At 43.5% G+C, this 23,592-nt stretch overlaps 3 protein-coding genes across 8 annotated transcripts in view; 1 reads left to right on the top strand and 2 right to left on the bottom strand.

Moving 5' to 3' along the window:
- nhsl1b (NHS-like 1b) overlaps positions 1-9,995 on the top strand; it is a 97,615-nt gene extending 87,620 nt beyond the window's left edge. For all 5 annotated transcript variants that reach the window (XM_053614502.1, XM_053614506.1, XM_053614503.1 and 2 more), the window contains 3 exons: positions 121-3,321; positions 4,777-4,903; positions 6,525-9,995. In XM_053614502.1, coding sequence (XP_053470477.1) covers positions 121-3,321; positions 4,777-4,903; positions 6,525-7,176 — 3,980 coding nt within the window. In that variant the 3' untranslated portion in view covers positions 7,177-9,995. The remainder of the gene's footprint in view (positions 1-120; positions 3,322-4,776; positions 4,904-6,524) is intronic.
- hebp2 (heme binding protein 2) lies at positions 8,948-13,649 on the bottom strand. Of its 2 annotated transcripts, none has more exons than XM_053614511.1 (5): positions 13,456-13,649; positions 13,108-13,211; positions 12,519-12,654; positions 10,542-10,722; positions 8,948-10,459 (listed from the first exon to the last, which is right to left on the bottom strand). In XM_053614511.1, the coding sequence occupies exons 2-5, from the start codon at positions 13,177-13,179 to the stop codon at positions 10,273-10,275; spliced, it is 576 nt and encodes a 191-aa protein (XP_053470486.1). In that variant the 5' UTR covers positions 13,180-13,211; positions 13,456-13,649; the 3' UTR covers positions 8,948-10,272. The 2 variants fall into 2 exon arrangements, with proteins under 2 accessions (XP_053470486.1, XP_053470487.1); XM_053614512.1 differs by having other exon boundaries at positions 13,108-13,208; positions 13,456-13,610.
- Positions 13,650-14,789: 1,140 nt separating this feature from the next.
- On the bottom strand, positions 14,790-21,996 carry kif25 (kinesin family member 25). The gene is made up of 15 exons (XM_053614298.1): positions 21,767-21,996; positions 21,521-21,586; positions 20,784-20,909; positions 20,548-20,689; positions 19,484-19,587; positions 19,105-19,190; positions 18,932-18,971; positions 18,743-18,810; positions 17,615-17,689; positions 17,384-17,527; positions 16,942-17,118; positions 16,392-16,546; positions 15,762-15,989; positions 15,155-15,310; positions 14,790-14,941 (listed from the first exon to the last, which is right to left on the bottom strand). The coding sequence occupies exons 1-15, from the start codon at positions 21,833-21,835 to the stop codon at positions 14,790-14,792; spliced, it is 1,788 nt and encodes a 595-aa protein (XP_053470273.1). The 5' UTR covers positions 21,836-21,996.
- Between the last annotated feature and the right edge of the window lie 1,596 nt (positions 21,997-23,592).

Genomic DNA, 23,592 nt, shown 5'->3' on the forward strand with positions numbered 1-23,592 from the left:
AATAGACAAGTAAGTCGGTCTGATTGACAGCAGATGTCAGGAAGGGGCGAAAAGGGGGGGAAGGGAGCAGCTGTAGCAATGCTCTTGAGTGTCTCTCATTACTGTTTTCCTCCGTTGCAGCTAAAGGACGAGGAGGGGAGCTCCGACCACAGTCCATGTTTATTCCTGGACAGTATTCCACACTGGAACGTTCTGCCAGTGTGTGTTCTACGCTGAGGCACTCCGAGACGAGGGATTCTGGCTGCCAGACCGAAGAGGTAAAAATCGTTCCACCATCTGTGAGGAGGATCCGAGCACAGAGAGGCCAAGGAATCGCTGCTCAGATGTCTGGCATGTCTACATCCGCCACCAATATAGCTACAGGTCCACACGACCATTCCCCTGGATCTCCTGTGCATGTCATGGGTCCTCGATTTAATGGTGATCCCCAACGCTTCCATAGCTTGCCACGGGGTGCACGGGTTTCTCTGAATGCAGAGCTCCTGAACAGAAGTACTTCGTGTAGGCCAGAGAATAGTGCTGGACCACCACCTCGGCAGATCGGAAAGTTCCAAGTTGATGAGACCGCAGTTCACATGAGGAACGCCCCGAGGACTAGCACTTCAGCCCGCCCGAAATCCCAGGAGGTAAGGGGATCACATGGGGACTGGGGGACTGCCTGTGTGGTTTCTCCCCTTGCAGCATACTCAACGTCACTCATCCCAAATGCAACGTTGTCATGTTCGGCTGAGGTGATTGCCCTTCACGCTACGTCTAGCCCAGGGCAGCAACTGCATTCAAGGCCACTCAGGATGTCCTCGAGTGTCAATGGAGAAAGCTCCACCAGTGTGGCCACCAGTGCTGAGACAGACATGCAGGAAGCTGGTCAGTCCAATAGCAGCTTAAATAGCCAAAGTACAATCGCTGCAGGAACAGCATTATCAGATGAGCAGTGGATTTATGACACCCCTGAGAATGTGTCGCCCAGAAGACCACTCACTTCCAGCTGCTCCACTCCCATCAATCATCTCTACAACAGCTTGGAGCGCTCCTCTAAAGGTACAGACTCCAGTTCACTCTTCTCCATGGACAATGATGGTTATTACACCTCCATGCATTTGGACTCAGGTCTGAGGCCAAAAGGACATAGCATTGCAGGCAGGGCAGCACGGCATAGTATGTACGAGTGCATTGGCCAGCCAGGAGACTGTAGCAGCGTTTCTAGTGATCAGTCACTGTCCCGATCTATTTCCCTTCGTAAGTCTAAGAAGCCACCCCTCCCTCCAGCACGCACAGACTCGCTGCAGCGTAAACCTAAGAATAAAAATGCTGTTAATGCTAGCAATGGCTCAGTCCTTAACGAGTCACTGATTGCTACGCTTCAGCAGTCCCTGCAGAATGGGTTGAAAGGGAAAGGGTCTTTGACCTCACCATCTCAAAGCCCTTGCAGTGACTACGAGGACCCCTGGATGTTGCGGCCTAGGAGCCAGAGCAGTTTAAGTGCAGGCAGTAGCGGTGTGTCGGCCGCAGGGGTGGGTAACGTTTATTCCATCTGTCATGTCACACCACTGCACAGTGACACCAGCAGCCTGCGTTCTGACTACGCAGAGTCTTGGGGCTATTATATGGATTACCCTCGTCTGCAGAGCGATCAGGCACAGTCACCAGTACATACTAACTCGGTATCTAATGGAGGACAGCCAGGTATTATGCCAAATGGACAACATATCCACAATGATATTCAGACAACCCTTCCTCCTGCTAAGGGGAATATGTCAGAAAAGCCTCAGGTAAACACATCGTCCCCAGACAGGGTGCATCGTTTAACCTCCCCTTCAAGTGGATATTCGAGTCAGTCCAACACGCCAACGGCTGGTACCCCTGTTCCCTCTTTCATGAGGTCCATGTCACCTTCTGGTTGTAAGCCCAAGCCACGTGTGCCTGAAAGGAAGTCCTCTTTGCTCTCCTCGGTGTCCATCTCCTCTTCTTCAACATCTTTATCCTCGAACACTTCAGATTCTGTTAGGAACAACATCACCCCTCTACCTCCGCCACTGCATCATTCAACACTGTCCCTTTCACCACTCAGCCCTGAACCTTTCCCTCCACCTCTTCCTCCCTACAGTCCTGTGTGCACTCCAAGTGGAACCTTTCCACCTCCACCTGCTCCTCCTTTACCCAACACCCCACAGCATGAAGTATCCTTGAGCCCCCTCTCTATAAATTCCTCTCCAGAATTTCCACCTCCTCCTCCTCCAGAGGTATTGAATGACCCCAGCATGCTACATAATGGATCTTTTAGCCCCACTCTTCATCCACCCCTGCCTCCACCACCTCCCCTGTTTCCTCCCACTGTAAATGCTCACATTCCCCCACAACCCCCATCCTTGCCCACCTTGACTCCAATTATACCTTCTTCTGCAAGCTTAAAGGGAATTAAAGATAGACTCAAACCGGTGAAATCGGAGAGAAAGTCAGTTTCCGTTCGCTCTGAAGAGGTCGGCAAGTCTGCCATGCCACTAATAACCCCATTCGCCCTCCAAAGTGTGCAGCTTCGGTCAGTCAAACAACCAGAGGGTATTGAGGACAGCAGTAAATCTCAAGAGGTGGAAACCGAACAGCCTACTACTACTAAGCCTGGCACAACAGATACACGTAAAAAGTCACACCACCTGACTGTTTTGCCCCAGGCTTCCTGCCCTGCTGCTGAAAGAAATGGAACATTACAATCTCCATCATCGGAGAATATAATCACCGAAGACAAAAAACAAGTAGAAATACCACTTTATAAGACAAAATCAGGAGAAGAAATGCCCTACGAGGCCACTAATTACCCTTCGAGCGCTTTCATGAGTCATAAAGCTGAGGTGGATGGTACAGAGAGGGAGGAGAGAACACCACAAAACACCACGCCCAAGAAAAAACCTCCCGTGTTCGCCAAGAAGCCCAAATTTCCCATCGTCTTTGCCGTCGAACCCGAGCTTATCGTAGAGGACAAGCAGACACTGGCCGACGAGCAGGATTCCTCTCCTCGAGTGTTTTCAAACGTTAAACAAGAGGTGACCAGTCATGAACCAAACCCAGACGTTCAGGAATCCCCGTCTGTGGAGGAGATCGAGAAGGACGATGACAAACCTCCCACTGAGATTTTCACGTTTGAAAGTAGCCCGTGTCCAACTGATGGTCAGGTTGAGGAACTCTCCCAGACTCCCATCATTCAGGAAGCATCCGTGTCTGTTGATGATGCAAGGAGCACTTCAGACGGAGAAGAGGAAGAAAACGGAGAAGATGATGAAGACGCATTAAGTAGCACTGCAGGATCAGTCTGCTCCAAAGATGACGGTGAGTGAAAATGTTCTAATTTTGCTCTCGGTGGTCATTTGTAAAACCGGGTGTCAGGATCATCAATTTTTCAGTACTTGGTTCTTTTTTAAATGCTGGAAACACTAGACCTTGAGTAATGTATTTGTTAACTTTTGATGAGGAGCGTAGAAGAAATGGGAATAAAGAAGTTCGAGAAGTCCGACTAATGAACGCAGGACACGTGTGAATTATTTGAACCCAGCTCGTGGGGAATCATCAGTTCAGGGCTTGTGAGTGAATCGAGACTCGTTACTGGTATTACTGGTTAAACCGAATACCACTTCGAATTGAATTTCACCTTTCTGGAAGCCACCAAGGGCAATGCAGTCGTAAGCATTATGTTTGTCTAATTCTGGTGAACTGAGGCAAGGGATTATGCCCACCTCCTCCCTGGCGAATCAGGGCTTGCGGAGCACTGCTGCAGCAGCCAGTTGAATTAATTCTTTCTGTTCCTCCTGTCTGTACAGCTTTTTATCACACTTCTGTCATTCTCGTCCGTCGTCTGTCCTTCTTTTCCTTTTCATTCCCTCGTTTCTGCTTTTAGAATCCATCCAGTTTGGCTGAATTCTTATGTTTGTTTATCCTGTTTCGCGCTGATTTTCTTTCTCTCTCTCTCTCTCTCTCTCTCTTCCGTATTCTTACTTCCTCTCTTATCTCACATCTGCTACACTCTCCCTTCCATCCTGTATACTATCTCTCTCCCTCTATATCCTACCCTATACATCTCTTTCTCGTCACAGCGAAGACAGGACGGGGCAGTCTTCCCGAGGGCTGGCCGCTTAGAGTGGAGGGGAGGGAAGGCGTGTAGATTGAGGGAGAGGGGGGGGAGGAAAGAGAGTGCATAACGTGAGCTTGCCTACATGATCTCGGGCAAGTGCAGATGAGAAACGAGAGCAGGGAGAGAGAGAGAGCGGACAGGATCGGAGCAACTCAACTCTGATGGAGGCGTGGATTCGTCTATGAAAATGTAAGAGGTAAAGAGAGTTACTGACTCTTCTTAAAGCGGACATTTGCCCTTGACTGTGACGGAGACCGGTAATGCGTCGCTTGCTCGGGTACGATCGAGCCGTCATTCTTTAGATCATCCTTTTCTGACATGATGCTGTGCAGCTGTAGTGCGAGAGTTTGTTCCGTCTGGCCACGTATTTTGTTTTAGACCTTTTGTTTTGATCTTTCACTCGTGCCATACATGTTACCGTACATTAGCGATCTCCGTCCAGAACGTGCGGTATGTGTGTTGTCTGTCACGCGATCTACCCACTTCATGTAGATGCAACATGTTTTTGAGTCAGACAGGTTCTGTGCCATCTCAGGAATGTGTGCAGAGTCGGTGGCTGTTTTTTCCTCCTCCGTAAGAAACCGTACGTGTCAGCACTTCAGAGCGACAAGCATTCACCGCTGTCGATATTCATCTGCAATTCCTATGTCTTTCAGGTGACGTGTTCGAGTCCAGCGCGTCAGACTCCCCGCAGACTCCCAGCATTAACGGTGACGTCGTCGAAGACATGGTGACTCCCACGCGGCCCCGTACCACGGAGGACCTCTTCGCAGTCATTCACAGGTACGCGTGTTCATGTCCATGTTCGTTTCGGTATCCTTAAACGACATCTCCTCGCCCTTAAGCTCCCGTGCACATCCTTTCATAACTTTAAAGCGGCCCGTCTTCACGATTCACGAATACATCCGTCAAAGCCGGAACATGGTGACAGGCTCCTCTGGTTTCTTGGTCAGATTAGAAGGTGCTCAGCCGCAGGGTCAACTGCATTAAGCTCGTACAGATCCATTCGCTTCTTCATGCACACATCTAACATGCAAAGTGTTTAAAAGGTCAAACGTGTTGGTTTTTTTGTTTTTTTTGTCAGTGGCGTGGTTTCTGTGTTTAGTGCGCGTGTAGGCGTAGCAACGCAAACACAAATGTACAAATAGAACAAAATGGATTGAGAAATAATGCATAAGCAAACACACACTGAACACACACTTTGCCCTGTTTGTGTGTAGGCCGTGATCTCAAAATCTTGCATAGACGCACTGAAGGTTCAACTTGAACAGTGTAGTGTAGAAGCGTAGGAAATCCCGCTGTATACGTGTTCAAACTTTATCTTGGCTTTTCCTCATTTTGATTTCAGCGAGGAATTTTCCCTCACGTGAAATGTTGTGTAATACTGATTATTGATATTACATGATGGATTGTCTGTTGTATTTTGTTAGCGGTTTAACCAGTCATTTTACAGCTGAGAAGACGTCCACCTGAGAGAAAATGATAAAAATGTGTTGACCGAAGCAAGAATCGAATCAGCTCTTACAGCACCCGTGTTTTGACCCGATCAGTTCATTGTCCTGCAGCACGTTTCATAACTTGTGTATCTCCTTATACTAAGATTCACGTCTCTTATTATCTACTTCCTTTTGTTCCTGGATCCCTTCGTCTCTCCTGTCCACTCTGCTCAGCGTGACGGTCCATCGACCCCTGAGGTGCGGACTGGCAAGTAATTGGCCATCGGTGTTTCCCCTCTCGTGGTGATGCCACAGTGGGATTACCCTTATAATCCCTTAGCACTGGAATACATCTCGGCTTTTATTCCCCTGCTAATCTCTCACTCCAGTAATCCACGGCACTGGTGCAGATATTCTTTCAGTTTCAGAATCTGTTGGTTAGCAGGCATGGGCCCCTCTCAGCGAAGAGAGTACACCCTCTTGTTGTTTACAGTGATTTTGGGCACGTTTAATTCCGCTATCCCAGGGCTTGCTTTACTACATAAATAAACCCCGCCCCCAAATTTGCAACATTTCTCATCTTTGTGTTGGCTTCTAAGGAACCGCATTTAAATAAAAATACATGAATATTCAACTAAATATTCAGTTATTCCTTCTTTTCCAATACCCCTGGACTGCAAACGCACGACCTACACGAGGCCCTGCCGGTTTCAATAAGAAAACCGGAAGGAGAATCTATGGAGGGTGGAGGCTCATGAGAGATCACAAAACAGTTCACGCTGTAGTAAATCAGCCCTCGTTGCATAACTAATACATGGGGTCACCTAACATGTTAAAACTGAACCCATCGCTGGCTTTTTAGACGCAGCTTGCGCTTGTGTTTAAAATTTTTGCTTACATAACCAAGGTTTCAGTTTACCCCTCACCCATTTGACCATTCCTAACTGTCGTCTGTTTTTACTTTGCAGGTCCAAGCGAAAGGTCCTGGGTCGTAGGGAGTCTGAGGACGAGCGGGTGCGAGGTCAGTCGTCTCCTCCAGTCACACCGACGGGACCAACTCCTTCCCTCAGCTCGACTCTGCCTCGTCAGACGGGTTCTATCCAGCGCAGCCTGCGCAAATCAGCCACCAGCAGTGACACCTTTAAGGCGCTGCTGCTGAAGAAGGGCAGCCGCTCAGAAGGCAGCTTTCGCATGTCCGCTACCGAGATGCTCCGCACAACCGACCCACGATTCCAGAGGACTCGATCTCTGGAGTCCTCTCTGGAGCCGACTTCACCTGCAGCGGGCCTGGACAGCCCCTGCGCTTCCCCTGGTCGCTGCAAGAGGGTGCCAGAGGACTGGCCCCGGAATGAGTCCACACTGCCACGTTACTCTCCGTGTTCCCCCTTGTCCCCTTCCTCCGGGCTCGGGCCGAAGTACGGCCGATCCCGCACACCACCCTCTGCTGCCAGCAGCAAGTACAATTCCCGGAGTCGAATCCTGAGCAGCCCCATGACCGTCATCTGTGAGAGGGAGGGAGAGCTAACTGAGAGCGGAGAGGGGCTGGATGAACCATGTCCCGTTTCCTCCACTCCAATCCCTCAAGACTCGAATGGCACTTTATGTGACGGGGAGACTTAAGATGAAAATGACTTTTTTTTTTTTTTCCCCCCCGAGCCACAAGGTGCCTCCTTCAGACTGAAGTAGTGTCTGAAGTAGATCCCGTTTCTGTTCCTGCTGTTCATCCGTGAACGTGCTTTCCTTTACAGTAGTACACTTATTTCCTGAAAACGTCTTTTTTTTGGTTCTTTTTGATTTCCATCGTTCACCTCATGAACTTTGTATTGGGGATGTGGAATAAGGACCGATTTACAAACGATCAGAGATGAAGGATTTGCAAAGCAAGTCATCCCTTTGACCAGCGGATAGATCGGCTTTGCTTTGTGGAACGCTCAGTGTTCTCGAGGTTGTAGTCCCAGTCCATCTATCTGCAGTAATGAACCCGAACTGACTGCTGAACACACTGTTTGGAAATTTATGGCGAATTTCAACCCGACAGTCATGAACTTTAGAAGCCGCGTTAAAGGGTTTCCACTGAGTCACTGGGTGTGGGGAAAGTGACCGAGGCCAACACGAAGGACTGCTGAGACGCAGGCTGAGGCTCCAGAAGAAGCTTTTCTGTTGGATTTGTAGTGTGTAGGTTTGCACTGTGTTTTTGTTTATTTGTTTGTTGGTCATTTAAAATGTTCTGCCTGTGTTGTGATGACTTTTTCCATACAAAGAGAAAATCTACTTGAAGCGAGTAACATCTGTTTGTGACGGTTTAGTTAACCAAAGAGTTTAAAGTATAAACGTAATTGTCGCCTGCTGTAGGGACTCTGGGTAGCTCAGGCGTTTACTGTACTGGGAGCAATAACGGTTCTTCTGTAAAGCATTGCTAAAGACTAGCTTTTACATTTCTTATTTACTAACTCCTCTTACATAAAATCTCGTGCAGTTTTATACTGGGTTTTTGTTGTTTTTTTTTTGTATATAAACAAAAATATTAAGAAATAACATCTGGATTTATTTTCAAAGAATTTGTACACCCTTGTTAGAGGACGTGGCTTTCTTTTTGTAGAGTATTTATTTTAGATTAGCCAGAATGTGATGTGATTTATTTGTGAGGGATTTTTACATATTTGCAGCTCAGTTTCTAATTATTTAGAAAGAATTACATCACTGTTTTAGACTCGTGAGCCGAGTCTGATTTCGAGGCCTTTATGAAGTCTCCTTCTTGTCCTTTTGATCCAGAGAACCAAAAACACGGTGAGAGAAAGAAGGCTGCTAACCCTCTTGTGTATGTCTCGCTAATAAATGAATAAAGAAATAAAAAAGTTGATAAAATGGCTCCTCTCTGTGTTTGATTCACTGCCACCTGTCACCCGTCAGAAAAACCCACACTCGTTACAGGCGTCGCCATGGCACCCTGGGCTGTTAGTCATTTCTAAAGGTTTCAGGTGAGGTCACTGCTTATTGCTCCATCTCCGTTCTCCATCACAGTCCAGAAGACAGCGAGTCCTGTTGATTGTTAAGTCTTCATAAATGGGACTAATTTTACCCCTGTATAAATCATTTTTTTTTAAAAACAAGGAAGACTTTCACAACTCTCCTGGATACTCATGGTTTTGTGATGCTCGGCCACGGGAATAATAGATCGTGGTGGTACTTTGGCTCGGCGTCGGCACTCAGCATAATCGAGTTTTCGCCCGGTGCTGAGCGCATGAATATGATCTTCAGGCAACACTTGCCTCGAAAACAAACCTGATGACACTGCAGAGTCTACGTGTGGATCAGTGAAGACCTGCTCGCTGCAGCTGTGCTCGTGTTCGTCACACGTTCAGCTAAAAATCATCCAGCCTGAGAGCTCTCGTTCGTGTAAAACAGCCATATTTATTACAGAATGAGTACGTGTTACATTTGAGATTCAAAATCCTCCATTATTGTAGTGGAATCATTGTGATATCATTTTACATTTAATTAATCGATAATAAATTGAAAGCGTTTCATTGATAAAATTAGGATTAAATCCTTGCGTGCACTCTCTTAGGATTTAAAGGCTTTAAAGGGTTAGTTCACCCAATGAAAATGAACATTGTCATCACTCACTCACGCTCATGTCCTTCCAAACCCACGCGTGTTCTGAAGAACACAAGTGGAGACGTTTTTAATGAAACCGGCGAGATTTCTGTCCCTCCATTTAAAGTCCAAGTAACCAAAAAGTTCATAAAGGCATCGTAAAAGTAATCCATGTGACTCCAGTGGTCCGGGAAAATCTAATATTAACCCCTCCGGTATGCTCCGAGAACAGTCACGGCCAGCCCGATTTAAAATCATTAATATTAAACATATTCGACATTTGTGACTTTTAATAGTGAGACACGGTCTCACCTTTGACTTTGATCATGTCTGAATGCCTAATAACCAATGATAGATGAACTGAATTGTAAGCCCCTCCCCCTACCATCACCACCTACAAATTTCTACCCACTTTGCTCACCTGCCAATTCCCATCCAGCTCTCTCCTATACCATAACAACTACCACCCAGGGAGGGTGAAGGCTTCCTCGGAGACGTGTGATGCCAGCCAAACAGATCTTTTCAAACTGCTGCTGCATCACAGGGCAGTGGAACACACTCAGAAGAAATTTTTTTTTTTAAAAGTGTGTTTATAACATGGTGGATGACATGAGCTCACAGAGACCCACAATTGGCTAGAGACAGAAACCCCACACCCAAAGAGCGCATCAAATTTTGCTCCCTTAGCTCCCGGCCAGGTGACCGTGTCATGGCTGAGATTCAAATTTGCAATCTTCTGCATTTTCTCAACTGGCTTAAAAAAAAAAAAAATCTGTAATAATACATTCAACGTCACACGACAAAAGCACCAAGACACAATCAAAAAAAAAAAAAAAAAGGAATGTAGACCGTGACATACTGTAGCTCGACAGTGCTGGTAGATACAACCATTTATGTGAGGATTTTATGGTGCATGTTCTCATACTAGACATATTAATGAAATGAATACACGGGGACCCGAAGACTCCCGATTACTTTCATGAATACTCAAATCAACACACTCTCATTAGTAACTTTCGCAGGCACGACAGAATTCAGAATTAAGACAATTCAGAAGAAGGAAATCCAAAACCAGATTTTGACCTTTTCTCCAACAGGACCTGTAAACAACGGTCCGACTCACTCCTTTCCCTCCTCCCTTATGAGCCAGACTTCGTTTCTGCGGTTGACGAGCTTGAAGGGACTGTCGTAGCCCACGCGGTAGTAGGGAGCCTCTTTGAAGCTCATCCCATCCCTCTTCAAGCTCTCAATCAGGTTTAGCAGCTCATCACGGGTGTTCTGACTGTTAGCAAAGCCTCCAAATGTCCTACCACACACACACAATAGGTAATTCTACCTGTGCACTTTATAGCCTCACTCACTGAGGTGACTTTGTTTTATGTAAATACCTGACGAAGACGGTGAACTCCTTCCTGTTCTCGACAAAGATTTCAGGGATGCTGGGTTTGGGCGGATCGGAATGGTGCTCCTCGGGGAGGTAAAAGGACACAGTGAAGGAGCTCTCACACGATGGTCCCTCTCCAGGATTAATGAGACAGGTCACCGGGGCAGTCATGTCCACTTTCACCTCTGATACAGAGCACATCATCAAAGGAAGTGAACTAAAGAAGTCATTTTACTTCTTTTCACAATGCAACACAGTCACTGTTCTCTTACATAAAATATGTTAGGAGTAAAAAAACAATAAAAGTTTCTGCGGGCTCCCATTTGCTCCGTAGATTGTGCTGCGGATGTTGCTTTTATATGAGAACGACCACCTCAGCGGAAGGTTCAGGAAGACGCTGCAGCTGTTGTGGAGAACTGCTTGAAAGAATGGCTGTGATTTTACAATCTTAGACCCTTGTCAAATTATCAGTATGTGGCGTTGCATCACTTTTTGAGACTTGTGTGAGAGTGCATGTCCATCAGACACATCTCTAAATAAACTGGTGTTTACTGAAAATAAATTTCAACCCGTGTTCTACTAGGCATGACCCACGGCACATCGAAGTCTTATTATACTGTACATCATTCAAGCTGAAATCCACACTGAAAGTATGAAGGCTGTCTAAGTGGAAGTGACTCGACCTCGAAACTTTATCCGTCCACGTTACCCATCCATTTGCACGGGCAAGATCGCGGTGTTTTAAGACGAATAAAACACTTTGGGAGACGCAGTTATAGGAAAAGAATTCACTTGCATCACACCAGCCAATCATGTTTTATTCCTTACATGTCGCCTGTAAAACAACGTTTGACAACGGTCAAGGCTGATGCAGAAGATCAAAGCTGCATTCGCACACGTGAACTGATAAGTTAATCTGCTGATGTGCCGACAGTGGGATATAAAAATGTCGACATATTTTAACATCTCACATTAAGATAAAGTGCTTGCTTTGCTTTCTTGTACGAGCTTTATACCCTCACTGTATACGGAGAGAAGATCACCATGACCCCTTTTGTTTTATAGAGCCATTGAATGTTTACGAGCTATTCCTTTACCCATCAAATCCAGAGACTTCATTCGGATCACGAGCTGGCCAAAGTTTATCAAGTGTAAGAAGTTTTAACCTCAGATGGGCTTTAAAAAAAAAAGGTTAATCAAAAGTAGTGAACACAGATGCATGGAGCTGTTGGATGTACACTGCTCTGCCACCTTGTGGTAACGTTAGAATTCAATTCTCTGCATCAGTGTAGCTCCACTGCCAAGAACCCATGATGTTTTCCAACTCATGAACTGCTTAACACATCAGTCTTCAATATAGAGCGAAAAGACTCACCACTACACCATCAGAACAGTCTTGACCCTTATGTGATTATATTCTGTTCAAGCTGACTATTTTTAATAGTCTACATCAAAGGACACTTTGATTTAAACTTTTAAATGTTGCCACATTTCCTGTCCAGTCCAGGATAGGGGTAGGGTCCAGCAGAGGTTGGTGGCCAACCTGCTCCACCACATCCACTAAACCTAGTAATTAACCAATAACTTGAATCAGCAGTCTGAGCAGGAAAATCCCCAAACTGGCCTTCCAGTACTGGAACTGATGACTGCAGGTTAAAAACACATGACTACTTGTATTGTTGAAACCAGAAATGTTTACATTCACAGGGGGAAAAAAAAAAAAAGAAATGCTTATTTTATTCACACTTTTTCATCTGAAAATCCTTCATGAACAAACTGGCAGACGAGCTTGGTTAACTAATAGCCATGTCATCTGCCACAGAGATTATTTCTTATTTGTTTAGGTAAGTTCATCAGCCTCTGACTGAGGGAAGCAAAGTAGGAATAGACACTTGGGAAAAAATAGTTTTAACTAAATTATCGTCTATACTGCTGTCAAAAAACGCATTTTACATCTGGCAGAGTAGCAGGCAGAGCTTACGCTTTTCATTATTTCCCTGGATGTATCTGAAGAGTCTCTTAAAGCCAGTGCTTAAGGCCTCATCCTGCTCAATGCCACTGACTGTAGTACTGATCCACTGTGTGGTGTGATAGGTCCGCACCTCATAGTCCTCTCCCTGAAACACACACACACACTCTATATACTGTGTGTATATATATATGTATGTGTGTGTATGTGTATATATGGAGGTGTGTGTGTGTGTGTGTGTGTATATATATATATATATATATATATATATAAACTGCATGTATGTGTGTGAGTGTATGTGTGTGAGTGTGTGTGTGTGTGTGTATATGTATGTGAGTGTGTATATGTTTATGTGTATATATATATATATATATATATATGTGTGTGTGTGTGTGTGAGTGTATGTGTGTGTGTGTGTGTGTGTGTATATGTATGTGAATATATATATATATATATATATATGTGTGTGTGAGTGTGTGTGTGTGTGTGTGTGTGTATATGTATGTGAGTGTGTATATGTTTATGTATATATATATATATATATATATGTGTGTGTGTGTGTGTGTGTGTGTGTGTGTGTGTGTCTGCTGCGATGACTAACCTTACTTTCTTGAGGAGTAAACTTTGGATTCTCGTAACCTCCAAACACCAACTTCCCCATAGCCCTCAGCATCTTTCCAGCTTCCACACTTCCACACCACACTGCTGTTCGGAGAAATCATACTCCACATGGTTTTTTGTTTGTTTGTTTGTTTTGTTTTTTAAAGCATTACAAAACTGGAACTAGTTTAACTACAGTACTTAGTTAACTTAACTGACTACTTACACAACTCGTGCAAATGCCACAGTCTACATTCGTAATGAAATCTTATTGTTATTGTTACTGTTGTTGTTGTTGTTATTGTTGTTTATCTAACCGTCTAACAGAAAGAAAGCACGCATGTCCTACCTGTTTCCTCGCGTGACAGTGAAACCGCTGAACTCTGGGAATTAAAAGAAAGTAGACTCTGAGTTAGTTGCAGTTCAGTCCGTTGTTATGTCAGCGCTTATACAACAACAGACGGACGAGACAAGCTCACAAACCCGCTTGTGTAATGTTTACCAAACCCATGACTCGTGACGCGTGACGTTTTGTAAGCGTCGCCTCTGATTGGCTGCGCTCAGCGGCGCACGTTCACAACGTTTCAAAACAACCGGAAATACACACACACAGCCTACAATAATGAAGAACTTCTCCTGGAAGGCAAAGTCTCTTCAATAGATGTCGGATAGAAATGCCCTGAAACGTTGGACTTATGTTATTAGACTAAGACCCTCACCCCCCCCCCCATTTTATTTATTTATTGAACCCCCCCCCCTGTTTCTGTGTTGTTGTTTTTTTTCTTCTAAGTGCTGTCTCAACACCAAAACATGTATGTCTGTTGAATTATGCTATAAATGTTTATACTTGAATTAAAAAAAAGAGGGGAAAAAAGAGAACGGGAACTTCTCCGGGAACGCTTTTATTTCATTTAAATAACACTATTATACATTTTAAAACAACCTTAGTTATATATAATTGGTTTATACCTGTCCATCACCCACCTAAACTAATACATGTAAAACCCATGAAACATGCAGGTGTTAAAACAGTTGTCTGGTAAAGTATTCGCATTTTCAGACAAGGACAATCAAAGGATTTCCGAACATATATATATATATATATATATCACAATTACAAACTATTTAATGATGTGCCCATTTACACACAAAACTGGTATGTCACCAGGCTGGATAACTTAAGCATAACTTAAGCATAAAGTGAGAATTATCTATTAAGAATGTCTACTCTTCCCCTATTGTTTGATAGCCTGTTACTATTTAATTTGGCTAACTGAAAACTACTGAACTGATGAATGCCTTCTGAGTTTTCCTAATCCCAACAATACGTATTCTGAAAAGTCCACCTTGTTCTGTGCTTCAGAACTGTAAATACTGCATTGAAGACAATTCTGAATATAATCTGACCTGTTCCTGTTACAACGAGCCAGTAACATAAACAACAACATAGTAATTACTTCAAAAATACCACATTAAAAGTACACCGTACAGGCAGTAATTACATGCAATACACCTCCTCATCATAAAAAAAAAAGTTGTGTCTCTTATTGCACCACGTGATATCTGCGCTGTGTAGTCCCATGACCTGGCCTTATATCATGAAACCTCACACGTAGGCTGAATCCTTATAAGCTGTAAAGTGCTCAGTTCTCTCTCGGATTTTATGCTCTGTGCTCTGCTGGTTTATTTCCTCTTCAGCCCAGCATTCTTCCTGTGCGGTGTGTGTCTCTGAACCTGTCTGGCTCTGTAGCCGAAGCCCAAAGACTGCAGAGTCTCGGACAGAAAGTGCTGAGTTGGAGACACACAGAGCATCACCAGAAGTTTAGCGTCGCCTCCTAAAAGGAGAGGAGGTGAAGCTGCATCATTTGGCTGCATCAGGACTGATTCAGGGGTTTCACAGCAATGGTGATGAATGCAAATGCAATCATAGGTTTTATCGTTTATATTGACACCCCCCAACCCCCGGCCTTTTCAAAAGTTCAAAGGGGGTGAACACTTATGCAAAGCACTTACTTTTTTTTTTCCCCCCCCTTACTTATCATGCTCACCTATAGAGTCCTGCAGAAGGTGGGTGAGTTTGCTGTTACGGTAGGGCACATGGGGACGTTGCTCTGCCAGAGCTCCCAGAACATCAGACAACGCCGAGAGACTGCGGTTTATACACGAGCTCTCCCACAGAGCTGCGCCACTGACCCCTGATGTGCCTACAATATATATACACACACACACACACACACACACATTTTACATTTTGAGGAGCACAAAACCTGGGAGTAATTGAAACGTTGGAGTTTGCTATCAGAAATGTGAGCTCATTGTTCTCCAATAACGTTTATTGTATGGTTTCCTTACTTGTTTCTATTCCCCAAATTTTCTTTGTAGACTAATTACATCAGGAATTCTTCTATTAAACTATCAATTATATTCTATATAACAAGGAATTATCGATAGGCTACAGTGTTTAACAATCGTATAATAGTAGCCTGTGAGAAAAGGTTGTTGTTTTCACATCTTTCATTTATGAGTAAGCAAAACATACAAAACTTCTTGTTTTGTTTTTTTTTACACTGATAAGTGAGAGTGGTATAAGCAAGATAACGCCCATCGTTAAAATGCACAACTGCTTGGAACTTTTGTAACTGATAGCATTCTTACCCGCACACTCACTGCCTGCCAGGTCAACCAGCTGCAGCTTTGTTCTGAGAGGTTCCTGGGGTACGACATGCCAAGAGGCGGGGCACGGTGAATGGCAGGGGGAAGACTGAGGGGAAGAATTAGAGCTGGAGGAGCGAGAGGAGGCAGCTCTGGGGCAGCGGGGGCTCCACCACTGCTTCTGTGGTCCACAACGCTGAACGTTCTGTCTTGCACTCTGCAACCTGTGAGCTGCAGTACACACACACACACACACACACACACACACACACACACACACACACAGAGGCCCACTCAGTTAATTAGTCACACTTCCCTCTGCCCATGAATTCATGCTCTTCCTCTGTCAACCTTATTCTAACCTTCTATAAGTTTAGACTTTTCTCTTTTAAATGCAGAGGCTAGATAATGAAGTGAGAAAATGTAGCTGTCTTTAAAGGACTGTCGGATGGTCTGGCTTTTTCAGATAAGGCTCAAATTTGTGTGAAAATGAACTGTTTCTTCGATGAATTCTAAAAAGAAACTTTCGGAAAACGAAAAATTTCCAACCACTGTGTGTACATCAGAATTATTGGACTAATGTGTGTGTGTGTGTGTAGATATGTGTCTATCATGTCCATATAACTATCATACCCAGTGCCTGAGGGCTGGGGCTCTTGGATGTGACAGTGAGAGTGACAATAAGGTGGGATCTTGAGGAGTCTCGGTGCACTAGCGTGGGACTGTGTGCCCTCACTCTCAACACAGTGCTGAGCAGCTGCATCACCTCCACTGAGCTTTGAACCAACCTGAAACACACACACACACACACACACACACGTTTCAGACGGTTGACGTGGAAGAAAAAAAAAAAAAATCATCAAAATGCTGTCACAAAAATATCATCACACCGTACGTGTCACTTTCGCACATCACACAACAGCCTCACATGGAGAATGTACGGTACTAGCGTTGTCTTTATATCTTCTACAAAATTAAATGACAAGAACAGAACATCGAGGGCGTGTAAGAGATAGGTCCGATGATACAGATAATACTGACGAGCATCAAATAACAAACACAGACGCGGTGCAAGCAGAAACAAACACTTACTCTTGAGAAACTCTTAAAAACTGAGGACGAATAACATTTCCGCCTTTTGCCTGAAGGTCAAATAAGGCTTCGAACTGGCGACATCACTCACTCGTATGTAAGACAGGGCACTTCACTGGTCCCTGGGCTGGTCGTGATGACTTCTCTCTTCACCCCCACTGCTGCTCCGTCCTCATCTTTGGCCAAAAGGTCCAGCAGCTCGTTATTATAAACCTCCACCATGGAAACCTCCACTGTGTGTCTTTCTGCTGGCTTTTCTGAGATCAACCTGATAAATAAACACACATACCAGCAGACATTCAAAGCATACTCTTATTCTGAATTTAATACACATTAAAACAAAACCTATTAAGGAATAAAACACTGCACTAATAAAACATCCTCTTATAGGAAAGTAATCCATGACAGGGTAGTGTGATGCCGAATGAAAGTACCTTAATTGATTGTTTTCCAATACCAGTATTAGAGAGTTAAACGCTGTCCTTTAGGCTACATATAGGCTAAACACTACACATTTTTGGGTTGGGACTTACTTGAATAACTCCTTAGCTGCTTTGGGAATAATTCCTTCCTGCGAGTCCTGATCAGGATGTGTGCGATTCTCATCTTGAGATCCGATCATTGAATACGTCTTTCCGCTGCCTGTCTGCCCATATGCCATGATGCACACGTTATACCTGAATATAAGGCACGATGCTGATACCAACAGCAGCGATATTTGTTTACTAAGGGAAGGAAAATATCATTTTAAACTTTAAGCTCACCCATCCAACAGAGAAGTTAAAAGAGGCTTCACTTCTTCAAAGACAGCATCCTGCGAGTCCTCTGGACCATGTACCCTGTGGATCAGATCCCCATGATGAAAACACCCACACAGACACTTTGTATTAAAGGGATGGTCTAGCAATTGTTCTACCGAACTCTGTCTAGCCCATCTTTAGCATATGTGTATGTGTATGTTACCTTGAACAACACATTTCCTTGTTCTGAGAAAACTCTAAGCTCACTTGTAATGGAAACCTAAAAACAGTTGTCATGGAGATGATGTGATATTCGTGCATTTTGTAGACCGCTGCTTTTGTGAATTCTTTAGACAAAGGTATATTCAGATCTAAATCTGTGTCGATCATCCTTCCTGAGATGAACATATTCAAAACATATGATTAACATATTAAGTCATTAGTGAATTGTGTTGTTGTTGTTGTTGTTGTTGTTTTTCGTTGTCAGTGGCTGTGAAATTCTGGTTACTTACACTTTAGGTTTTTTTCAGTGACCTTTTACTATATTTCTCTAGTGCTGGTGTTACATAACAAGACTTGGACAGGAAGTAAGCACAGGAGTAACGTCTTTATTTACAACTTAAGTCAATGTACGAGGAGGCGGGAAACAGGGTCTAAACATAAAACTAGAACTGAAGCAAAGAACATGAAACTTAAACTCTACCAGATTTAACTAACTTAAACATTTATCCTTTAACTAGAAATGAAGCATGCAGCTATCGTTTAACTATGACGTGAAACTCTCGTTTAACTAGGACGTGAAACTCTCGTTTAACTAGGACGTGAAACTCTCTAACAATGACGTGAAACTATCGTTTAACTCAGACATGAACAAGAAATCATCCCGGGACAACACCTATCCCAGGATGCATCGGGCACAAGGCGGGGTACACCCTGGACAGGGTGCCAATCCATCGCAGGGCACAATCACATACACACTCACACACCCATTCATACACTACGGACACTTTGGACACGCCAATCAGCCTACCATGCATGTTATATATATATATATATATATATATATATATATATATATATATATATATATATATATATATATATATTCCTGTAAGACTATTACACAACAGAAGCAGTGCCATGGTACTATACCTCTCAAATTCAAACATTTTGTTCATTACTGGACTCCCAGGCTTGGTACAATTCACAAGAACAGAGTCCTGAAAAAAAAAAAAGTGTGGACCACATAATTATGCCACTGTATTAGCTCACTAAGCAGGTCAGTAGTGGTCAGGTGACCTTTATAAATCACAGCAATATTAGAATAACCAATTCACTTACATCACTAACAGCCTGTACCACCACCTCTGAGGATGAAGGCCTGGAACAGTAAAACATAATTTAACACACACAATTATCCTGTTATAAATACTGAGGCACTGAAGTGGCAGCACAGATTGCATCACCACAGCTGAGTAAGTATTAGGAGTAAGATGACTGATTGGGATGCTTACCCGTTAGTGGATAAAGAACCTTGAATGTGCTCAAAAGGTAAGATGGGGCGCACCCTGCAGTGCACTCTAATATTACCCCTCAACTCCTAAAACCACAATAAATGAATATGGTGTTAGTCATTTTTACAAGATATCACGTTGCACCATAAAATACAGTGATGTCTTCCTATTGATCCTATTCTTTATTCCTATACGCTATTACGTCCTTTACAGCTAAAGTACCATGGCACTATAAAATCCAACAACCAGGCCCCCGCTATAGATAATAAAGTTTACGTACGCTAGTGTTATTTCATACTACAAAGGTTAAAAGCGGCACTAATTACATTTATTGATATTTCATAAACCAACTAAATCCAGGAGCAAATCAGGAGCTTACAATTAGTGTGTTGTGTATCTGCCTCCTCCTCATCCGCTCTGATCTGTGCCTCTCCTTTTCCTCTTGTAGGGAGCACTCCAGAGAGGCCACCTGTGCCTGTAGGCCTATAATCACCAAACAGAAGGCAAACATCCTCAATACCTGCAGTCCAATGAGTTACGCTGGACTGTTCGGTACAAGTCTTACAAATACCAACTGAATCTTACTGAGGTTATGACGTAATGTGGTTTATGACCTGGATGACTATTAGCGGTGTAATTATATACAGGTTTACTGGAATTTTACATTTTAAAATCATGGTAGCCTACATGCTATAAGCCCTGTGGGAGGCCTGTCACCATGGAGCCAAGGTGACGCACAGAATCATTGAGCTCGATGACGACAGCACCAGCAAGCCTGATGAGCATGAGGGATTACCTCTGATGCACCTTTCTTAGCTATTGTCACAACATTACACCAATGTGGACTTATATGAGGGAAGTGAAGAGAGATGGAAGAAAAGTATAGAGATGATGAGGGATAGGTTAGGGAATGGGGGGGTGCTAGGTTAAGACGGGATATAGCAAATGGAAAGGTAGAATGCGCTGGATGTTCTTTGTACATGCCTTGACCAGAGGAGCACAGCCTCACTCTTGAAGACTCCACCCATCCTCAGGTGAACTCCCACCTTAAAGACTCGGGACTCCAGTTCATGATTAGAATACCAGAAGATGTTGGCCTCTACCCTCCTCATCCATCCATCCATCCATCCATTTTCTATACCACTTATCCTACTGGGTTGAGGGGGACCTGGAGCCTATCCCAGGGAGCACGGGGCACAAGGCGGGATACACCCTGGACGGGGTGCCAAGCCATCACATACACACTCACACACCCATTCTTACACCACGGACACTATGAGAGCACGGGGACCACATGCAAACTCCACACACACAGGGCAGCGGCGGGAATCGAACCCCCGACCCTGGAGGTGTGAGGCAAACGTGCGAATCACTACGAGTCATGCTGGACAGAAGATAAAGAATGTAGAGCTTCTTAAATAATTCATCTCTATAATAACTTACCCTGGGTGTCACCACCTTGGTCGCCCTGGACAGCTTTTCCGATTATGTCCATCCACTCCATCAGCTGTTTGCTCTGGTTCTCCAGCTCTGTGGCAAAGCCCACGTATACAGCGAAAACATCCCTCAGCTCTTTCTTCAGAGCCTGAAAACACGATAAATACAACCTGAAACATGTCACACGTTCAATACACAAACTGTGAAGATAAGTGCGGTCAGCTGTTTCTTAGCTGGCTTACCTGGACATGTGAGAGGAGTTTGGCCAGTGGAACAAGAGTGCTCTTTTGCACTCTTCCCTGGTGCTGACAGTGCCTCTTTGCCAGAATCACATCCTCCTCTCGATCCCGTCGAAGTTTTCCCATACACTTGAGCAAGTCACATATAATAACAATTCACTGACACTGGAACAAACCAACGATCAGAAAACTGACCGGTGACAAATTCAGCATATTATATTTCTCGAAATAATAAGGTATTGAATATTTGTGGAGATTTTAAGAATGTTTTGGGGGGGGGGGCTCTTTATTATATCCTGTTATAACCTGGTGACCTTTTTTATTATTTATTTATTTTTTTATCTCAGATGTAACCTTCTTTACATTGAGAAGTAAATGACCTACTAGTGAACACCTGCCATCAGGTCACAAACCTCTTAACTACGTGGTATGCTTGACCTTTCACACCTATTAAACATAGTTTGATAAAAGAAATTCTACAAATAAGCTGATTTGCTCACCATTACTGAGAAGAAAACAACAACAACAACAACACAAAACAAAGACACCCTTTCATGAGGCTTCCTACAACAGAATGTTACTATCCTATCCATAGCATAAACCCAATATAATAAATACACAGCAACATCTGACCAGTTATTATTTCACTCAAGGTATTTCAAGATATATATCATCACAATTAAAATCTAATTGATGTTTGCCAGTGTAGTACACAGTGGATAATGTTGTTATTAAGTTACCTCAGCAAGCCTCAGGTGAAGAAGTGCGTTCTCTGTCTCCAACTCTAAAATCCGCTCTTCTTTACTCTGAAAGTTAACATTTATAACGACTTAGTCACATGCCCTAAAAGACTTAAAAGTAACTCGCTCCCCAAAATACTATTTTATAGCAGTGTTCCAGGCATGATTTAGGAAGTGTTAGCCAGCTCTGTACGGGCTTCAGTCATTACTTTACTGTCACTCAGCGGTTTGATGAAAGACACTTACCCGGAGTTTGTGCTCAAGAAGATGCACCTGATGCGCAAAAATTTGGTCTCTGTTAACAAAATGCGGCATTTTTGATTATTTTTTCAAAATAAAACTCAGTAGGCTATGGGAGAGACATGCCACCAGCAGTTAACTATGTTTGCCAGGTGCAGTGCAGTAGGCCAATTAACGGATTAACTCCTTCCTAATATGGCTGTCAGACCGCATCCTTCCCGACTGACCACATATGGTAGAATTATCTACCACAGAGTACTGTTAACTACCATAGAGTACTGTTATCTACCACAGAGTACTGTTAACTACCACAGAGTACTGTTAACTACCACGGAGTACTGTTATCTACCACAGAGTACTGTTATCTACCATAGAGTACTGTTAACTACCATAGAGTACTGTTAACTACCATAGAGTACTGTTATCTACCACAGAGTACTGTTATCTACCACGGAGTACTGTTATCTACCACGGAGTACTGTTATCTACCATGGAGTACTGTTAACTACCACAAAGTACTGTTATCTACTACAGAGTACTGTTATCTACCATAGAATACTGTTATCCACCATGGAGTACTGTTATCTACCATGGAGTACTGTTATCTACCATAGAGTACTGTTATCCACCATGGAGTACTGTTATCTACCATAGAGTACTGTTATCTACCATGGAGTACTGTTATCTACCATGGAGTACTGTTAACTACCACAGAGTACTGTTATCTACTACAGAGTACTGTTATCTACCACAGAGTACTGTTAACTACTACAGAGTACTGTTATCTACCATAGAGTACTGTTATCTATCACGGAGTACTGTTATCTACCATTGAGTACTGGTATCTACCACGGAGTACTGTTATCTACCATGGAGTACTGTTATCTACCATGGAGTACTGTTAACTACCATAGAGTACTGTTATCTACCATGGAGTACTGTTAACTACCACGGAGTACTGTTAACTACCATAGAGTACTGTTATCTACCATAGAGTACTGTTATCTACCATGGAGTACTGTTAACTACCACAAAGTACTGTTATCTACCATAGAGTACTGTTATCTACCATAGAGTACTGTTATCCACCATGGAGTACTGTTATCTACCATGGAGTACTGTTAACTACCATAGAGTACTGTTATCTACCATGGAGTACTGTTATCTACCATAGAGTACTGTTAACTACCACAGAGTACTGTTATCTACCATAGAGTACTGTTATCTACCATAGAGTACTGTTATCTACCACGGAGTACTGTTATCTACCACGGAGTACTGTTAACTATCATAGAGTACTGTTAACTACCATAGAGTACTGTTATCTACCATGGAGTACTGTTAACTACCATGGAGTACTGTTATCTACCACAGAGTACTGTTATCTACCATGGAGTACTGTTAACTATCATAGAGTACTGTTAACTACCATAGAGTACTGTTAACTACCATGGAGTACTGTTAACTACCATAGAGTACTGTTAACTACCATGGAGTACTGTTATCTACCATCCACTATTTAGTACAGAAATACTTACCACAGAGTACTGTTAACTAACATTCAGTAATTAGTACAGAAATGCTCTGTTTTATTTTTCAGCATAGCTCGGGGTTTGACTACAGCATTCCTAATTATGAAATAGTACACAAACATTATTTGTAATTTACGTTTTGGCGCCATCTACTGGCTATTTCATTTAAATTTTACAGGGCATTTTAATTAACTAATTAATTAAGTAATAAATGAAGCAATAAATGAATCCATCCATCCATCCATCTTCTATACCGCTTTTCCTACAGGGTTGCGGGGAACCAGGAGTCTATCAGAGGGG

Source organism: Ictalurus furcatus, chromosome 25, assembly GCF_023375685.1.
Source record: "Ictalurus furcatus strain D&B chromosome 25, Billie_1.0, whole genome shotgun sequence".
NCBI classification, from domain to species: domain Eukaryota; kingdom Metazoa; phylum Chordata; class Actinopteri; order Siluriformes; family Ictaluridae; genus Ictalurus; species Ictalurus furcatus.